Source organism: Anthonomus grandis, chromosome 1 (assembly GCF_022605725.1).
Source record: "Anthonomus grandis grandis chromosome 1, icAntGran1.3, whole genome shotgun sequence".
NCBI classification, from domain to species: domain Eukaryota; kingdom Metazoa; phylum Arthropoda; class Insecta; order Coleoptera; family Curculionidae; genus Anthonomus; species Anthonomus grandis.
Genome location: NC_065546.1, coordinates 48,137,411 through 48,153,617, shown reverse-complemented (window position 1 = coordinate 48,153,617; position 16,207 = coordinate 48,137,411). Strand labels below are relative to the sequence as shown.

General features: G+C 31.8%; 3 protein-coding genes across 3 annotated transcripts; 2 read left to right on the top strand and 1 right to left on the bottom strand.

Moving 5' to 3' along the window:
* Window positions 1-265: 265 nt before the first annotated feature.
* LOC126738170 (39S ribosomal protein L55, mitochondrial) lies at window positions 266-812 on the top strand. The gene is made up of 2 exons (XM_050443371.1): window positions 266-544; window positions 610-812. Exons 1-2 carry the CDS (start codon window positions 377-379, stop codon window positions 754-756), a joined length of 315 nt encoding a protein of 104 aa, XP_050299328.1. The 5' UTR covers window positions 266-376; the 3' UTR covers window positions 757-812.
* A 1,101-nt stretch (window positions 813-1,913) lies between these two features.
* LOC126734903 (uncharacterized) lies at window positions 1,914-2,288 on the top strand. The gene has a single exon (XM_050438769.1). The coding sequence runs from the start codon at window positions 1,914-1,916 to the stop codon at window positions 2,286-2,288; it is 375 nt and encodes a 124-aa protein (XP_050294726.1).
* A 3,203-nt stretch (window positions 2,289-5,491) lies between these two features.
* On the bottom strand, window positions 5,492-11,467 carry LOC126742487 (B-cell CLL/lymphoma 7 protein family member B). The gene is made up of 3 exons (XM_050449130.1): window positions 11,150-11,467; window positions 10,585-10,778; window positions 5,492-6,038 (listed from the first exon to the last, which is right to left on the bottom strand). The coding sequence occupies exons 1-3, from the start codon at window positions 11,236-11,238 to the stop codon at window positions 5,911-5,913; spliced, it is 411 nt and encodes a 136-aa protein (XP_050305087.1). The 5' UTR covers window positions 11,239-11,467; the 3' UTR covers window positions 5,492-5,910.
* Between the last annotated feature and the right edge of the window lie 4,740 nt (window positions 11,468-16,207).

Below are 16,207 nucleotides of genomic sequence, written 5' to 3'. Positions count from 1 at the left end.
GGTAAAAATAAATGCAGCAGATCCTATTTAGGTAATTAATGTTTTTTATAAATTTTAACGCGTCTTAGGGCCGTAGTGGCGTAGTGACGCATTTCCAGACATGGGTTCCTATACTCAAATGGATTCTTCTGTTGCACTGAACAACCCCCAGAAGTTTGATCCCATAGTTCTGAAACACCCTGTAGAAGTCACCTTTCCGACATTTTGTTAATTGGAATCGCTTTTGCAGTTGGTAGCGCTGATTATTCTGTCAACATAGCATACATAACCTATAAAAATTAAAAATGTTATGTTTGCACATAACCTATAACCCGACCAAAAATATTGTTTTTTTTTTTAATATTTAAAGATCATTAGGACATTTTGATAGATCGAAATGAACATAGGGGCTCTGTCTCTCCAATTAAGATGTTTAAGTTGTTGGTCTGCCGGAATTACTAGACCTCACAGGTTAACTTATGCAAGAACATATCCTACACTGTTGGTTCAGCCTGATGGGTCTACATATACTATTCGTTATCCGGAACCACGCAGAATTATTAAGGTAATTAATTATCATACGAAATAAAATGAAAAGTATACATTTTAATAACCAACTTCATATTTTAGTTGCCATTGAATATTTGGACCCTTACTGAGGCTCAACGAAAAGAAAGGTTAGAGAAAAGAAAACCAAAGAAGAAAGTAGTAATAGATGATGATTTGGATGACGACTTCAATTCTGCCAAATATCTAAAATATATTAAAAAAAAATAACCTTAATGTAGATAAGTTAGTGTTGATGTTAAAATAAATAGTATCTGGTGTTTTAAGTCTTATTTCATCATAGTGAAGGGAAAGTACAAGACTTGTTTTATCAGAAAATAAATTAAATATAGTTTAATATCTTAGTTCAGTAGTGGCACAAACATTACAATGGGGTAATAGTTTTTTCATGTTAATACAAACATCTTACACACATCAAAGAATATCAAATTAATAAATTTACACTTTCATCTTATTAAAAACACACATATTAAAATATCACAAATTGCATCTATAAAAATTGTAAATTCAAATAAATCATTAAAATAACTTGACTTGGGCACCTACAATGATAAAAACCCTTATAATATACTACTAAAGTAAAATCAGAAGTTAAGTATTGCTCAAATGAATTTTTAATAAGATATTCCTTTATAAACTGTTTAAACCTACTAATAGGTAAGAATCTGATAGTACGTCATATGACATTAAAAAACTGTACTCCCCAGGTTACACATCAAACCCACTTGTGTATGGTAGAAGTGGACATCTCCATGAGTATGACACTTCTCCATATTCTGTTTGATATAAAGCAAATTCGGAAACAATCGCAGAACAGTTTAATACAGCATTCACGAACGATTCATATCCAATTCCATTATTGCCTAATCACAGCAGGGTGCAACCCTCAATTGTAACTATTCATTTTACAAAAGAGAAATTCGAAGAAGCGCTTGAAAATATGAAAAGGGACTCAAGCCCAGGACCAGATAAAATCCCAACAGTTTTCCTTCAAAATTGCAGAAATTCCCTCAGTCCCTTGCTTTTGGGGGCAATGCAGGAATGCTTAGAACAAGGAAAGATACCAGAAGAATGGAAACACTCAATTGTTACACCACTGTTCAAGAAGGGAGACCGGAACAAACCGGAAAACTACAGACCTATCAGCCTCACATGCAACCCACTGAAATGTATGGAGAAAGTAATAGTTAAGGAGCTCATAGCATTCTTTCTGGAGAATGGTTTGATTTTTGCCTAAACGTTCAACAACAACAAACCTTTTAGAGTGTTTGAATGACTGAACAAAAAATCACGACAATGGCCAGCCAACAGACATAATATATCTTGACTATGAAAAGGCATTTGATAAAGTCCCGCACAAGCTCTTAATGGCAAAGCTGAAGCATTTTGGAGCCAGAGGAAAGCTGCTTGATCTGATCAAGGCATTACTGAATGAGAGATTCTACCAGGTTATAGTCAATGGGGAGCAGCTGTCCAGTCCACATCGAGTGAGCAGCGGCGTTATCCAGGGATCGGTAGTTGGCCCAGTGCTTTTTACATCATATTTGTTTGATCTAGTTGGACTTATAAAGATGGACACAACTCTGTTTGCAGATGACTGCAAAATATATGCTAATCCTCTAACCAGCGCAGTGCTGCTCCAGGCAGACCTGCAAAATGATGAGATGTGGTCAAGGCAATGTGGAATGAAACTAAACACATCCAAATGCACAGTGTTGAGGATCGGTCCAGATAATGAATAGTTTCTGGATGGATGTGCCTTAAAATCAGTGAACGAACAAAATGATCTAGGAGTCCTAATAACATCAGACCTAAAATGGGAACGTCATATAACGAGAATTTGTAAAAAAGCAAACTCGCTAGTCTATCTGATAAAACAAGCTTTTAGGGACCATTCTATTCAAATGATATCCACTCTATACAAAAGTTACATAAGACCAAAAATAGAATATTCAATTCAAAAACTTTTTATTTATCCCAAAATAAATTACACTTTATTTTTAAATATAACAATAATCTCGGTTGATGATAAATAAAGGACTACCCTGCGATTAATAAACCGATTCACAAGTCTGGAACTTATTTTCAGAAATGTGTAGAGCGCCCCAAAAACTAAAACTAAAGAAAAAAAAAATCACTATTTATACTTAACAATAAAGTTAATAATTTTCAGTTTATGACAATAATTTTGGTATCCGGTCAAGCACAAGAACCTCCCATAGGTCACTAGGAGAATAGCACTAATAATTCATTATTATTTATAAATTGGACTGACAGAGAACGCACAGATCTAGCCACAAATAGTCAGATAATTTCAACATTTTCTCACTTTTTCATTAAATTGTACGTTGCTCTTGCAAAAGTTTATTTTTAATGTGTTTTGAAAATGTAGATATTGCTAAAGTTTTTTTTTTCAATTGGAATATTGTTCCATATTTGAGGTGCAACAAAAGCAAAGGATTCTTGGAAATTTGCAGAACGGTGTTGCGGTACAAGAAAATTGCCAGTATAGCGAGTTTGGTGATAGTGATCTCTAGATATGAAAAGTTGATATAAATATGGCGGTTGCTTGGATTTTAAAACTCTATAAATAAAATTGGTTAAATGTAGCGTACGTCGATTAGCCATAGATAATATTGAGTGTTTATTTTAGTGTGGAGTAATATGATCTCTATACAAAATATTATATGAAAATCGCAAACACGCATTTTGCAACTTCTGAATAGATTTAGAAATTCGATTAGTCAAAGAGCTGTGATAAATGATGTCACCATAATCCAACAAAGATAAAACAAGAGAGTTACATAAATAGAGAATATGCCTTTGTTGTATGGAACCCATATTATATTAAAGTTATAGACCAATTGGAGAAATTACAGCGCAAAGTAACAAAAATCCCTTACGAATTAAGCGAGGTGCCATATCCAGAAAGATTAATCAGGTTTGGTTTGACCACTCTCAGAGAGCGAAGACATAGAGGCGATCTCATCGAAACCTACAAGATTGCCAGTGCAATTTGGCGAACCTTTTCCACTATAGCCAAAACCATCATCTCCGAGGACATCCAAGGAAGCTTGAAAAAGAAAGAACGGCAAAACTTTCCAGAAAAAACTTTGTAACAAATCGTGCAGTGCACTTGTGGAACTCGTTAAATCAGGAAACGGTGACGGCCCCAACTATCTTCAAGAATCGCGTTGATGTTGAGCTGGGACAAAATTCGGAGAGAATGATCCACTACTGCATGTGAGCATGTCCACCTACTCAAGCCTGAAACATACGGAAGAAACCATAGCTTCATCGGTCTCACCGCCTGCTATTGTCAACGTAATAATAATAATAATAAATACTTCAAAATATTCACACAGAGAACAATCATTAGATCCAAATTAACAGACATATCCTTGCCATTATTTCTAAAACCTGTTATTATTCTCACAGCTTTCCTCTTTATTTTGAATACCCTATGTATGCGGGCTGTATGACCCCTGTGGATGATATATTACATAATATGCAGTTTTTAAGACGTTAACAGAAACACAATTTCACAGATTTCTAAGTACATATATATAGGCATCTTAAGTTTTGGCTCAAGCTCTACTTGTGGGAACCACACTTGTAGTTCATTATTGTGAAACTTTCCCAAGATAAAAAACATCTGATTTGTTTTTTTGCATTTAGCAGAAGCCAATTTGAGCAAATCCAGTTTGGTGCTCTTTTTTGTGCCTCAATGGACCCCTCCAAAGCCACAGATATTATGGTATATATAGTCCAGGCTCAGCACTTTTGTTTCTATATCAAAAAGGGAGTTAAAAATAATTGTTATTACAAAACAATTTTGCAAAATGCAGTTTGTTGGCAACAAAATAGGTAACTAATTAAAAATTTATCACAACAATATAGATTTTGCTTTGGTAATAGTCAGTTTATAAATTATACCAAAATAACTTTTCTTTAACGTTTATACAGTCTGGTGGAAAACCAGTAAACCTATTTCTTCAGCTGTATGTTTTATAAAAACCTAGGAAAGTCATTTTCTTGCTTTGGAAACGTTCTAAATGGTGTCAGAAATAAATAATTGCAATTCCCTAATGCACAAGAGAAAACTATACTATTGGGGATTCCTGATAGCAATATTAGCAAACAAGTCAGTACTTTGGTTAGCATACAGAAGTGTGAGGTCAAACTGAACAAAAAAAGTGTTACCTTGTAGGTATACTTATTTTTGGGTTTCATCATAATTAGGCATCAGTTGCCTTTCTTATCAGCTCTTTTAGGATTCACTTTGATCATGATTTACAGTGGAATTCACATAATTATAGAGAATCTATACAATAAAATAAAAAGTCCTTGTTCTGCCTTCAGATTACTCTCATGGTAAACCAGTTACATTTTTTGATGTGCATATTAGTCAAAAATACAAATAGGTACATATTTTTTAGAAAGATTTATGTATGCAATTATTAAAAACAATAAAATATTGACAATGATTGGAATCTACATACTTCAAATATGCATTTATGTTTATTATAAAGTATTAAGTTAAGAAATACGGAAATTTAAATAAGTAGACATCAGCTTGCAATATGAACCAGACTCAAAGTAACAGAAAAATTAAAAAAACTAATTAGTTGCAGGGGGCTACTACATAAATTATTTTCTATCAAATTGATTTTCACTTATCTTTTTTATTATATACATTTTAACTGTACTGATACTTTTAGTACCTACTTAATTCGTGTTTTTAGATAACTGTAAATATTTGTTTTCAGCACATAAAGATATTAATTTGTCTAGGTCCTGTATCATACAACTTGTTTTTCTATACTAGTCAAGTTTTCTTCAGTTCTATATAACTGCTTAATAAGCAAATATACATAGTTTTTTGGTTCTTTTCACTTCTTACCGAGTTTGTCCTATAAAATATAAACTAATAAAACTATTAGAATCTTGAGATTTACTCATGTATTTTTTTGATCAAAGTAGGTATTTAAAACAAAGCTTGAAATTTTCACATCTATTTTAACCTTAAGAATAAGTCTCCTTACATAAGTATAAAGTGGAAATTATAAAATAAACTATACCATAGGCATAAATAAACCATATATACAGATCAGGGAAGGGTATCTTCTCATTACACATAATGTCTAAATATTTTTATACTTGGGATGTCCCTTATATGATAATTATATAAGCTTAAAATTGTTGCCATGACTTATTAGTAACTACTTGACTTTTCAACAGAAATGTTACTTTCACTTTGCTTATTGTGACATAATTTTAATAAGAAATGGACATCCTCTACATTTAGAGAAGTTAAATCTAACTACTAAATAATGTAAACACTAACTACATTTATTATTTTCCTTAATCAGTCTTTAGCCTCTTTACGCCATGCAGCTGTTCACTTCCTTGTGAATTAGAATCATCGGAAAATGCCATGTGTGAAGAAGAAAAATCAGTAGGGCCTTGGGAATCACTTACAGTTGAAAAACCTATAAATATATAAAAAAACTGATCCAGAATGTATATGTAAACAAAAGATAATTAAAGTTTTTTGAGCAGTTATGGTTTTTATCAGGTATACTGAAATTTCAGAGAATTAAAAAGCCAAAAAAAATTGGTAAAGGGAAAAAAGCAATGATTTCTTAGGTTCAGTTTATTCAAACTTAGCAGTCCTTTATTATTTGTATTTTCTGTGAGGTGAGGTAAGACGTAATTCTTAATAAGAGAAATAAAATCACAGAATACTATATCTACATAGATATACAGTAGTGGCCAAAGTTATAGCAACAAATCTGAATTTTACTAATATTTAATAATAACTATTATATGTATGTTTTAATCGTAAAAGTACGCCACTGGTTTAGATGGCCTCTTAATATTTAAACAAAATTTCTCATTCAAATAAAAAAAAGCCTACCTGTTTTTTTGCTGACAATAAATATTTGTAATTGCAAATATTTCACCTGGTCATAATTATAGCAACATTTGAAACTTAGTGCTCTTTCAATCTGTTGAAGTGCAATATTGAAACAATTTATATTGTGATTTCTTGGTAGTTATTAACTTATTTAAATAACAGTATGAGTCGTGGTAAAACCGTATCTGTTGAAGTGAGGCAACTTATAATTAATCAGTATAAGTCAGGCATCAAACAGTCATCCATTGCAAAAAATTTTGCTCTTCACAGATCAGTTGTATCACGTATAGTGAAAAGATACAATAACACAGGGCTGGTAGTACCCAAAAAAAATTCGGGACGTCCCCGGAAAACTTCAAAAAAAAGTGACAAAATGATTGTTCGGATTTCCAGGCAAAACCCATTTTTGTCCTCTTCAAAAATTAAAGGGCTTTTGGATGGCAGTGGGTGTTCCGATCTTAGTGAACGATCCATAAGGCGGCGTCTATTTGAAAATAAGTTGTTTGGACGCAGACCAGCAAAAAAGCCTCTTCTTTCCAAGAAGAATGTGAAGGCTTGACTTGAATTTGCTCGAGAACACCAGGGCTGGACTATTGATCAGTGGCGCAGAGTTATTTTTAGCGATGAATCAAAATTCAATTTATTTAAAAGTGATGGTGCTGCATACGTTCGACGTCCTGTAGGCAAAAGATTTAATCCTCGGTACACTTCTCCTACAGTTAAGCATGGTGGTGGTTCAGTTTTAGTGTGGGGCTGTTTTTCGGGGTATGGTATGGGACCTCTTCACAGAATAGAAGGGATTATGGATCGATTTATGTACAAGGATATATTAAAGAATGTTATGTTACCCTATTCTGAAGAAAATATGCCGCTGTTATATCAATTTCAACATGACAATGATCCAAAACATTCTTCAAGGCTAATAAAAGAGTTTCTCCATGATGAAAAAATTAATGTTATGAAATGGCCCTCCCAATCTCCGGATTTAAATCCAATAGAAAATCTTTGGGAAATTGTGGATAACAGGTGTAGAACCAGGAATTTCAAAAATGCTGGAGAACTTTTCGAAGCTCTTCAGGATACTTGGTTGTCAATCGATCATGATGTTATAAACAAACTTATTTTATCCATGCCAAAAAGATGCATTGCTGTTATAAGGGCTAAAGGGTACTATACTAAATACTGAAGAATATTATTGTATTGTAATCTTATTTTGACTTTGGAGAATAAATAAATTGATTTTTCTAAAATGTGTTGCTATAATTTTGTCCAACCCGTTTCCTTTAAAAAGTTCCCATTTTTTATTTCTTTTATAAAGTAACAATAAAAATAAACATAAATAAAAAGCTTTGTAAAAAATACATCATAATATATACCAGTTTTTTTTCTAATCTACCACATCATATAATTTCAAGGAAAAATGTACTTGTTGCTATAATTATGGCCACTACTATACAGGGTGGTCCGGTTTCGATGGCGGAAAATTAAATGGCCGACGGAGAACGAAAAAATAATAAGTTGGCTATTATAAATAATATTCGAAAAATGATTCGTTAAAAAATTACAGGGTGTCAAAATTCTAATTAAAAAAATCAATTTTTTTTATTTTTCTTAAACCACTTTAGATATTTTAATGAAATTTGGCACGTTTAGACAGTTAATCAAGACGCATCTTTTTGTGCAAAAATTATTAATTTTATTTACCAGTGGCGTGTGTGCGGGCCGATCTTCATACAATTTTAATTAATTTTAGTTAAAAAAATTATGCGCCACGGTTTTTTTTTAATTTCTTTTTTTTATGAAATCCTTGTTTAATTTAAAATAAAAAACATCTCTTTACTTTTTGTCGTACGACACACCGTTTGCGAGTAAAAATACTGATTTATAAAAACACATAGGAAGATAACACATTTAATTCCCTTAAAAACAATTACAAAATAAAAACAATTAATAATTAAAGAAGTTGTTCAAAATGCAGCCCACCGACCTCAATACATTTTCTACACCGAGTTATTAAGGAGTTTATTGCAGCCAGTACCACAAAATTTTGATTTTGCATGTCATTACATGCTTCCTGAATTCTTAAGATTAATTCCTCTCTGTTAAATACGGGATTAGCGTGAACTTTATCCTTAATGTTTCCCCAAACGTAAAAATCTAGTGGATTAAGATCCGGTGACCTGGGTGGCCAGGGTATTGGTCCAATACCATTTTGATCATTAATATTATTCCTCCCTAGCCGGCCAATCCACCTTCGAGAGTAATTATTATTAAGCCAGTTTCTTACACCTATTCCAAAATGTTGGGGGGCTCCATCCAGTTGTATCCAACTTTCATGTCTCAAATTATTGGGTAAATCCTCAATGTAGTCCGGCAGACTAATATTTAAAAATTCCAGAAATAGTTGTGAGTTTAGCCTTGGAGGTAGGAAATGTGGACCACAAACATTATCACGAATAACGCCCAACCAAACATTAACGGAAAATTCATTTTGAAACGATCTTGGCCGAATTGCATGAGGATTCTGTTGTGCTCAAACATGAATGTTATGAAAATTTATCACTCCGCGTCTTGTAAAACAAGACTCATCCGTCCAAAGTATCTTGTGTAAAAAGTCGGGATTTTCCTCTGTTGAGTTTAAAAGCCACTGACAAAATCTTACTCTCTTTTCAGCATCACCAGGTTGTAAACCCTGAACAGGCTGTAGGTGATATGCATGCCTGTGGTCAGCGTGTAAGGTTTGCAATATTTGAGATTTAGGAATTTGTAGTTGTTTAGCTGCCTTGCGTGAGCTCAGCCTTGGATTATTATCAAAAGTGCGCAGTGCAATTTTCATTATTATTTCTCTGGTTTCGGTATTGTTCATTATTACCACGTAGACCAAAGTTCCTAAAATTTTGATGTGTTCTAATGAACACGCGAGCATCTGGAATTCTTCTATTTGGATACCGTCTTCGATATTCACGAACTGCCGCTTCCGCATTTCCATCACAAAATCCATAACAAAAATGAATATCAGCGTATTCATTACTTGAAAAACGCATTTTTCAGAATACTTTTAACAACACTGTTAACAATAGCAAAATTAATAAGGTAACCAACGCAATAATTTGACTTACTTAAATAATTAACTGTCATAATAAAATACGAATAAACCGTCTTTTGTTTTATGCATGCATTGCCTTCTTGCCGGCATTATTATATTCATTATTTATTTCAATTTCGGAATCCAGATTCTTGTGTCTTTTTTAGAACCCAACAGAATAATTTAGTCTTTAATTAAATTTAGTATTTTCATATTTTTTGTTTAAAAAAAAAATCAGCATTTATAAAAATTTATTTTTTTACTCGCAAACAGTGTGTCCTACGACAAAAAGTAAAGAGATGTTTTTTATTTTAAATTAAACAAGGATTTCATAAAATAATTAATAATTCAATTAAAATTAATTAAAATTGTATGAAGATCGGCCTGCACACACGCCACTAGTGAATAAAATTAATAATTTTTGCACAAAAAGATGCGTTTTGATTAACTGTCTAAACGTGCCAAATTTCATTAAAATATCTAAAGTGGTTTAAGAAAAATAAAAAAAAATTGATTTTTTTAATTAGAATTTTGACACCCTGTAATTTTTTAACGAATCATTTTTCGAATATTATTTATAATAGCCAACTTATTATTTTTTCGTTCTCCGTCGGCCATTTAATTTTCCGCCATCGAAACCGGACCACCCTGTATATTAGCCTATGAAGATATGTAGGTATGTATTTTTCTTTCCTTTTTATCTTTTGTTGAAATTGAAATCATGCGGAAGCAAATTACCAAAAATTTAACTATTTTAAAAACCATTTTTTTAATATTTCAAAGACTTTTTCTAACTAGAAATTCCTCTTTTATAATAATATACTTGTGGTTCTATTACTGCTCAAAATTTGTACAATATAATAAATGCACTTTTAATAAAGTGTATTCTTAAATACCACCGTAAGTTGTACAAAACCAACAAAAATGTTGATTGAGTGTTTGTCTTTTATACTATAACTTTTTAATTTGTCCTACTTATTTCTTATGCTTCTTACTGAAACAATAGAAAAATGGAATAAGCATTTAAACTTACAGGTATTTGAGTCCTCAGCTAAACTAAAGTTGGAATTAGAGTTTGAAGTATCCACCGCTGGAGGAGCCAGAGTTTTCCTCGCAAAGTTTTCTTTGTTTTCTCTGTGTTTTATTTTCTTACAATCACTGTTGTGCATAGGTACCCACTTAAAAATTTTCATGGTTGTGTCACCTATGGTAACCCATTTTTTTTCCCTAAAAGTACAAATTATTCAATTTTGAAAGTTCATTTCAATTGTTTGAACTTTGATGGATTTACTTTTGAGACATCTTACAGCAGGGGTTGATAAAAATAAAATATACATGTTTAAATGACTCTACAGATGGAGAATCAAATGTTGCTAACCCAGATTATACCGACTTTAAAATATCAGGTGGATAATTAGAAGAATCAATTTACAATATGCACTTTAATCACATTGGGCCTATTTAACAATTTATTTTTTAATAGAGATATTTCACTTGGGCCACCCAAAACTCGACTACAGTAATATGCTGATCAGGTTTAAATTTATATGATGCACATACTCTGTACAAAAATGATAAAATTTAAATGTAGTACTTACCATCGTCGGACCTTTTCGATGTTGTTCATTACTTTCTTAATATCATCTTTTGCCCGGCTTCGGGTCTCTGCTCGAATTGATCTGGACATTATAAATAATATCCCCAATATTCAGGTGTATATAAGGTTAAAGTGGTAAGGGAATAGTTTAATTCCCGCCTTTTCTAATTGAAATAATAAATGTTTTTAATATAAAAATCTGTAGAGAAAAACAGGAAGATTATAAGGAGCTCCACGACCGATTTGTTTACAATTTCCTTGGGAAATTCAAATTGCACAAAGCAATAATCAATATCCAGGCGAATCAAGAAAATCAATGACAAACGACAGTTTTGACAACTTAAATGTCAACGATATTTCTGTCATATATACCAACGTAACAACGAAATAATATTGAGTCAACTGAATATTGAGTCCACATTCAAGCCTTAATGTTTTTGTTGACGCAATAATAATAATAATTCTAATGTTTTAAATTTGGAAAGTCGAGGCAAAGTTATTTGATTTTTACGAATAGTAATGGGAATGGGGACTGGGAGCGAAATATGGAAAAAAACTAGAATTAAGATTAATTAATTAATATCTTAGTAATTTCGCAACTGCTTAACATGAACACCATTTACTCTTTTACAGTGTTATAATCCTTAGAAAGGTAATCCTTTCTAAACCCTGCGGTGAAATTTACTGAGATTCTTGCCTAATCCTATATTTTAGGTTTTCAATAATTCTTCGCGTTGTAAACTGCATCCAAAAAAAGCTAAAAATCTAACAGCGTTAAATCAGGCGACCTTGTTGGCCACTCATCAATTGTTTTAATCCGTTCAATACATTAATCTTGAAAAAAATTAGTAGATTTCTTTCATAGAGGGATTTCCATGTTATGTTGGGAATGCTTCTCTTAATTCTGGTACCAAAGTGTTTGGCAAAAAACTAATCACCAGTTAAATTTTTTGATTTAAAAAATTGAGCCAAATGCCCCCATATAAATTTTTACTTGTTACTGTGTTTATTGTGCTACTGACTACCCAATGTGTAGTCAATTCGTTTTAGCATAGTAGCGACAATTTTGTCGGTTTACCTAAATACAAGAACAATTGAAGCTATATTTCAAAACTCGTATATGATTTTGTTTTTGAAGGCTTTAAAATAATACCTGTCTATATTTAAGGTAAAAGTGTGAAAACAATATATCTCTTGTCTAAAAGTATTTGTAATTTTGGGACCGAGCTGTTATATCTAATATATATGTATCTTAATATTCCGAAAGAATATAGTAAATAGTGTGTTAATGTTTCATCAAAATGTAGTTTTTTTTTTGCAGTTTGACCAAGATTTACATTTTAATAATTTTTAAGGTTTATTTGGATAAATTGTCAAAAAGAAAATCCAAGCTTTTCAAAATTTTTCTTTAATTGCCAACGTTTCGGCCTATATTAGACCTTCTTCAGGACAAACAGCATACTTGAACAAGGAAAATTTAAAAAGCTTGGATTGTTTTTTGACCATTTATCTAAAGCTTTAAAAATTAAAAAAATTGGACTGGGTTACTAAAACAACATAAGTACAAAATTAAATTTTAATATATTGCACAGCATAGTACCAATTATATGTATACGAGGTTACGAGGACATATCAGTATATATTTTCTTCTTATAGACATTTATTAAATGTGTTTAATATAAGGGTTAATTTAAGAGTAGCGGTTTAGTGAAACTAAACAAGCTAGAATTCGCCATTTAAGATTTTATAATGTAATAATATTGTTATCCCTAATAAAAAATTTTTTTATTTATTTGTCTGGCCGGTATATTATAGTAATGATTTCTGGTACGTAAAAGTTGGATATCAAGTTGCTTACCGTCTGAGGTCTTTGCTTAGGAATAATCCTAACATGTCCATATGAGTTCTCGAATGCCTTTTTAGTTACAAAACCTTGTGATAATAGAGGCAAATCAGGATGTCTTGCTTGAAATAACGCGGCAATTTCATTTTGACCAACAAGCAGACTGACTTTGGTATAGATATTGATAACAGTAGAGTTGTTAATACTATTCTCTGACATTAATTTGATTGTCGGATCTTCAAACAATAAATAAATAAATAAATTTGAAGCTACAAATAAGCGCCTTACTATTGCTACCACTATTACTTCTTGCGTTTTCACTATTAATTTTTGTACAGTTGAATCACATTATACAGTGACCATCTAAAGTTCCGCATAAATTCGATAAAAATTAGAGAAATGATTTTTTGAGAGAACGCTCGGACCCGTCGATTTTTATTTTAAGTTGCGCATTATTTCACATAAAGTTTTGTATACAGGGTGGAACAAAAAAAAAGATATGAGGTCATCGGTCATTTTTGTAAATAGAATGCTATATTTTTGATTGCATTTATGAAATATAGGCGAAATTCCAAGCAAGTCTCGTATAACACACCTTATCAAAAAACTCAACTGTTTCCGAAATATTTACATTTAAATAACAAGAAAACAAATAAGTACGTCTATTTACAAATTAAGGTAAAATCGAGGATGAAAATAATTTTATAAACACTGCCAATTGTTTCTATTTCCATGGTTGCACTTGTAAAGAATCTCTATTTTCGAATGTCACTGTCAGTTCGAAAATTAATAAATATCAGAAATAAATTAATAATATCAGAATAAATTATGGCTAATTTAACGGAAACCCAACGAATTGAAATTTTAATGATGCTAGGGTACGGGGATCGAGTGCGCACGCAAAAAGAAGTAAGTGAACTGTTTAATGCCAAATACCCAAACTATCCTATTTCTCAGTCAACAGTTAGTAGAATAGAGCACAAATTCATAAATTCAGGTCATTTTAGGGATTTGCCAAGATCAGGTCGTCTAAAAATTTCTGAAGAAACAAAATTAAACGTTCTGCTCTCCGTCGAAGAAAATACGAACAATGCAACTTCACAAAGACCCTGCTATCCCGACAGATAATTTGTGGTTTCAACAAGACGGCGCACCGCCACATTTCTTTCGAGATGTCCGTAATTACTTGGATACAGTGTTCCCAGGAAGATGGATAGGACGAACAGGGCCAATAGAGTGGCCGGCCAGGTCACCAGACCTAAATCCCTGTGACTATTTTCTATGGGGGTACCTGAAAAGTAAAGTTTATATTATTGAGAAGCCAAACAACGTAGAAGATTTGAAAAATAGAATTAGATATGAAATTAGACGTATATCACCCGAAATAATTGATAGTGTTTTACATGAGTTTATAAACCGTCTTGCTTTCTGCCAAGAAATGGGGATCAGTTTGAACACTTGATACATTAATAAGAGTTTGCACAGTTTATAACATTTTATCCTCCATTTTATCTTAATTTGTAAATAGGCGTACTTATTTGTTTTCTTGTTATTTAAATGTAAATATTTCGGAAACAGTTGAGTTTTGAGATAAGGTGTGTTATCGAATTTATGCGGAACTTTAGGCGGTCACTGTATATTGGTACCCATATCATTGGTTTGATATTTTTTCGATTATCTATGAAAATTGCTTAATAATTAATAGAATGAGCGCTTTATTTAAAATAACAAAGTTGGTATTGTCTACTGCTACATGAAATTTATAGAACGATTTTACTGTAAAAGATGCGCAATTGAAAACACTAATTGACGAGTCTGAGCTTTTTGAACGCTCCCTATTTCTTTTTTATCAAATTTATTTCAGATAATGTCTCCACCTTGTATATATTTTTAATACATAACTTCTCTTACTATACAGGATGACCATTGTTTAGAGAAATCCTAGAGAGCACATACTTACCTTTAAGTATGGATATCCATGAAATGTCAAAATACATTACTTACAGACTGTCCGGTTACCTAAGTATATGAATATCCCAGTGGATATACCAAATTCGGCATGACTAAGGAAATCCATAAATAGATGTTGAATGTTATTTAGGGGATCTTTATATATAAGTGTGCCATTTTTAAATTTAAATTGATGTGAAATCAAAACCGCCAAAAGAGAATCACACAACGTTAACAATTCCTATAATGAAGAGGGAAGTAAGTGGCTATGTTGCTCGAAGGAAAATACAAATTAATCAAACTAGATGTATTCAGAACAATTTATTTTTAAAAGCTTAGCAAAGCGCTTTCGGCGTATGAGCCATCATCAGTGCTAACTGAAAATGAGTTGGGTGTTATATGCGTAAAAAACATAGTTAAAGGTGAACGAATGGAATGTACTCACGTGTCAGTTAATTCCAGAAGTTTTCCATAGTGCGAACACATTTGATAGTATGCAATTATACATTTAGACACACCTAAAACTATACAGAAGGCTAAACAGTCATCACAACTCATTTTCAGTTAGCACACATGGCTCATACGCCGAAAGCGCTTTGCTAAGCTTTTAAAAATAAATTGCACTCAATACATCTAGTTTGATTAATTTGTATTATCTTATTATTTTTTTAATTTGATTAATTCCTATAATCGCACCGACATAATAGTGTTTTATTTATATAATTTTTAAAGACATTTAAGTCATAACTAGTTTTATTAAACTAGTTCTAGCACTACCTTATATAGTATTTATATTATTAACTTAACAACGTAGGGTGCCCTAGAAAAAATTGAGTTGGTAGTGGTCAAAAGATGAAACCAATATATCAAATAAATAATCGTATATTTATAATTCGCCTTGATCCAAAAATGTGTTCATGTTCATTAGGCGCCCATGTAATATCCTACAGGATTTAAGGTTTTATCACCTGGTCCGCAAAGACTATTCACTACTGGAAAGAGTTTTGCTAATTTTAAAAAATATGTGTATCAAGAAATTAATCGTTTTATTACAGAGTTAATAAATTATAAAACTATAAGTTTTATTATTTTAACAGGACAAAGTTAGTGCATTTAAAAGAAAGAATTTAATGTAAAAGATGCGCAACTGAAAACATCAATTGACGTGCCTGAGTCTTTTCAATGCGCGCATCATTTATTTTTTATCAAATTTATTCTAGTTGACGTAAGTCACGTAGTATATATTTTTAATATAAAATATCAATA

What these genes read in the sequence shown, in the direction of transcription:
- LOC126742487 (XM_050449130.1), bottom strand. Translation starts at nt 11,238, where the DNA reads ATGTCCAGATCAATTCGAGCAGAGACCCGAAGCCGGGCAAAAGATGAT. An exon ending in ATCGAAAAGGTCCGACGATG is followed by an intron (nt 10,779 to 11,149) that starts GTAAGTACTACA and finishes TTGTACTTTTAG; the next exon opens with GGAAAAAAAATGGGTTACCA. An exon ending in AGCTGAGGACTCAAATACCT is followed by an intron (nt 6,039 to 10,584) that starts GTAAGTTTAAAT and finishes ATATATTTATAG; the next exon opens with GTTTTTCAACTGTAAGTGAT.
- LOC126734903 (XM_050438769.1), top strand. Translation starts at nt 1,914, where the DNA reads ATGGCAAAGCTGAAGCATTTTGGAGCCAGAGGAAAGCTGCTTGATCTG.
- LOC126738170 (XM_050443371.1), top strand. Translation starts at nt 377, where the DNA reads ATGAACATAGGGGCTCTGTCTCTCCAATTAAGATGTTTAAGTTGTTGG. An exon ending in AACCACGCAGAATTATTAAG is followed by an intron (nt 545 to 609) that starts GTAATTAATTAT and finishes TTCATATTTTAG; the next exon opens with TTGCCATTGAATATTTGGAC.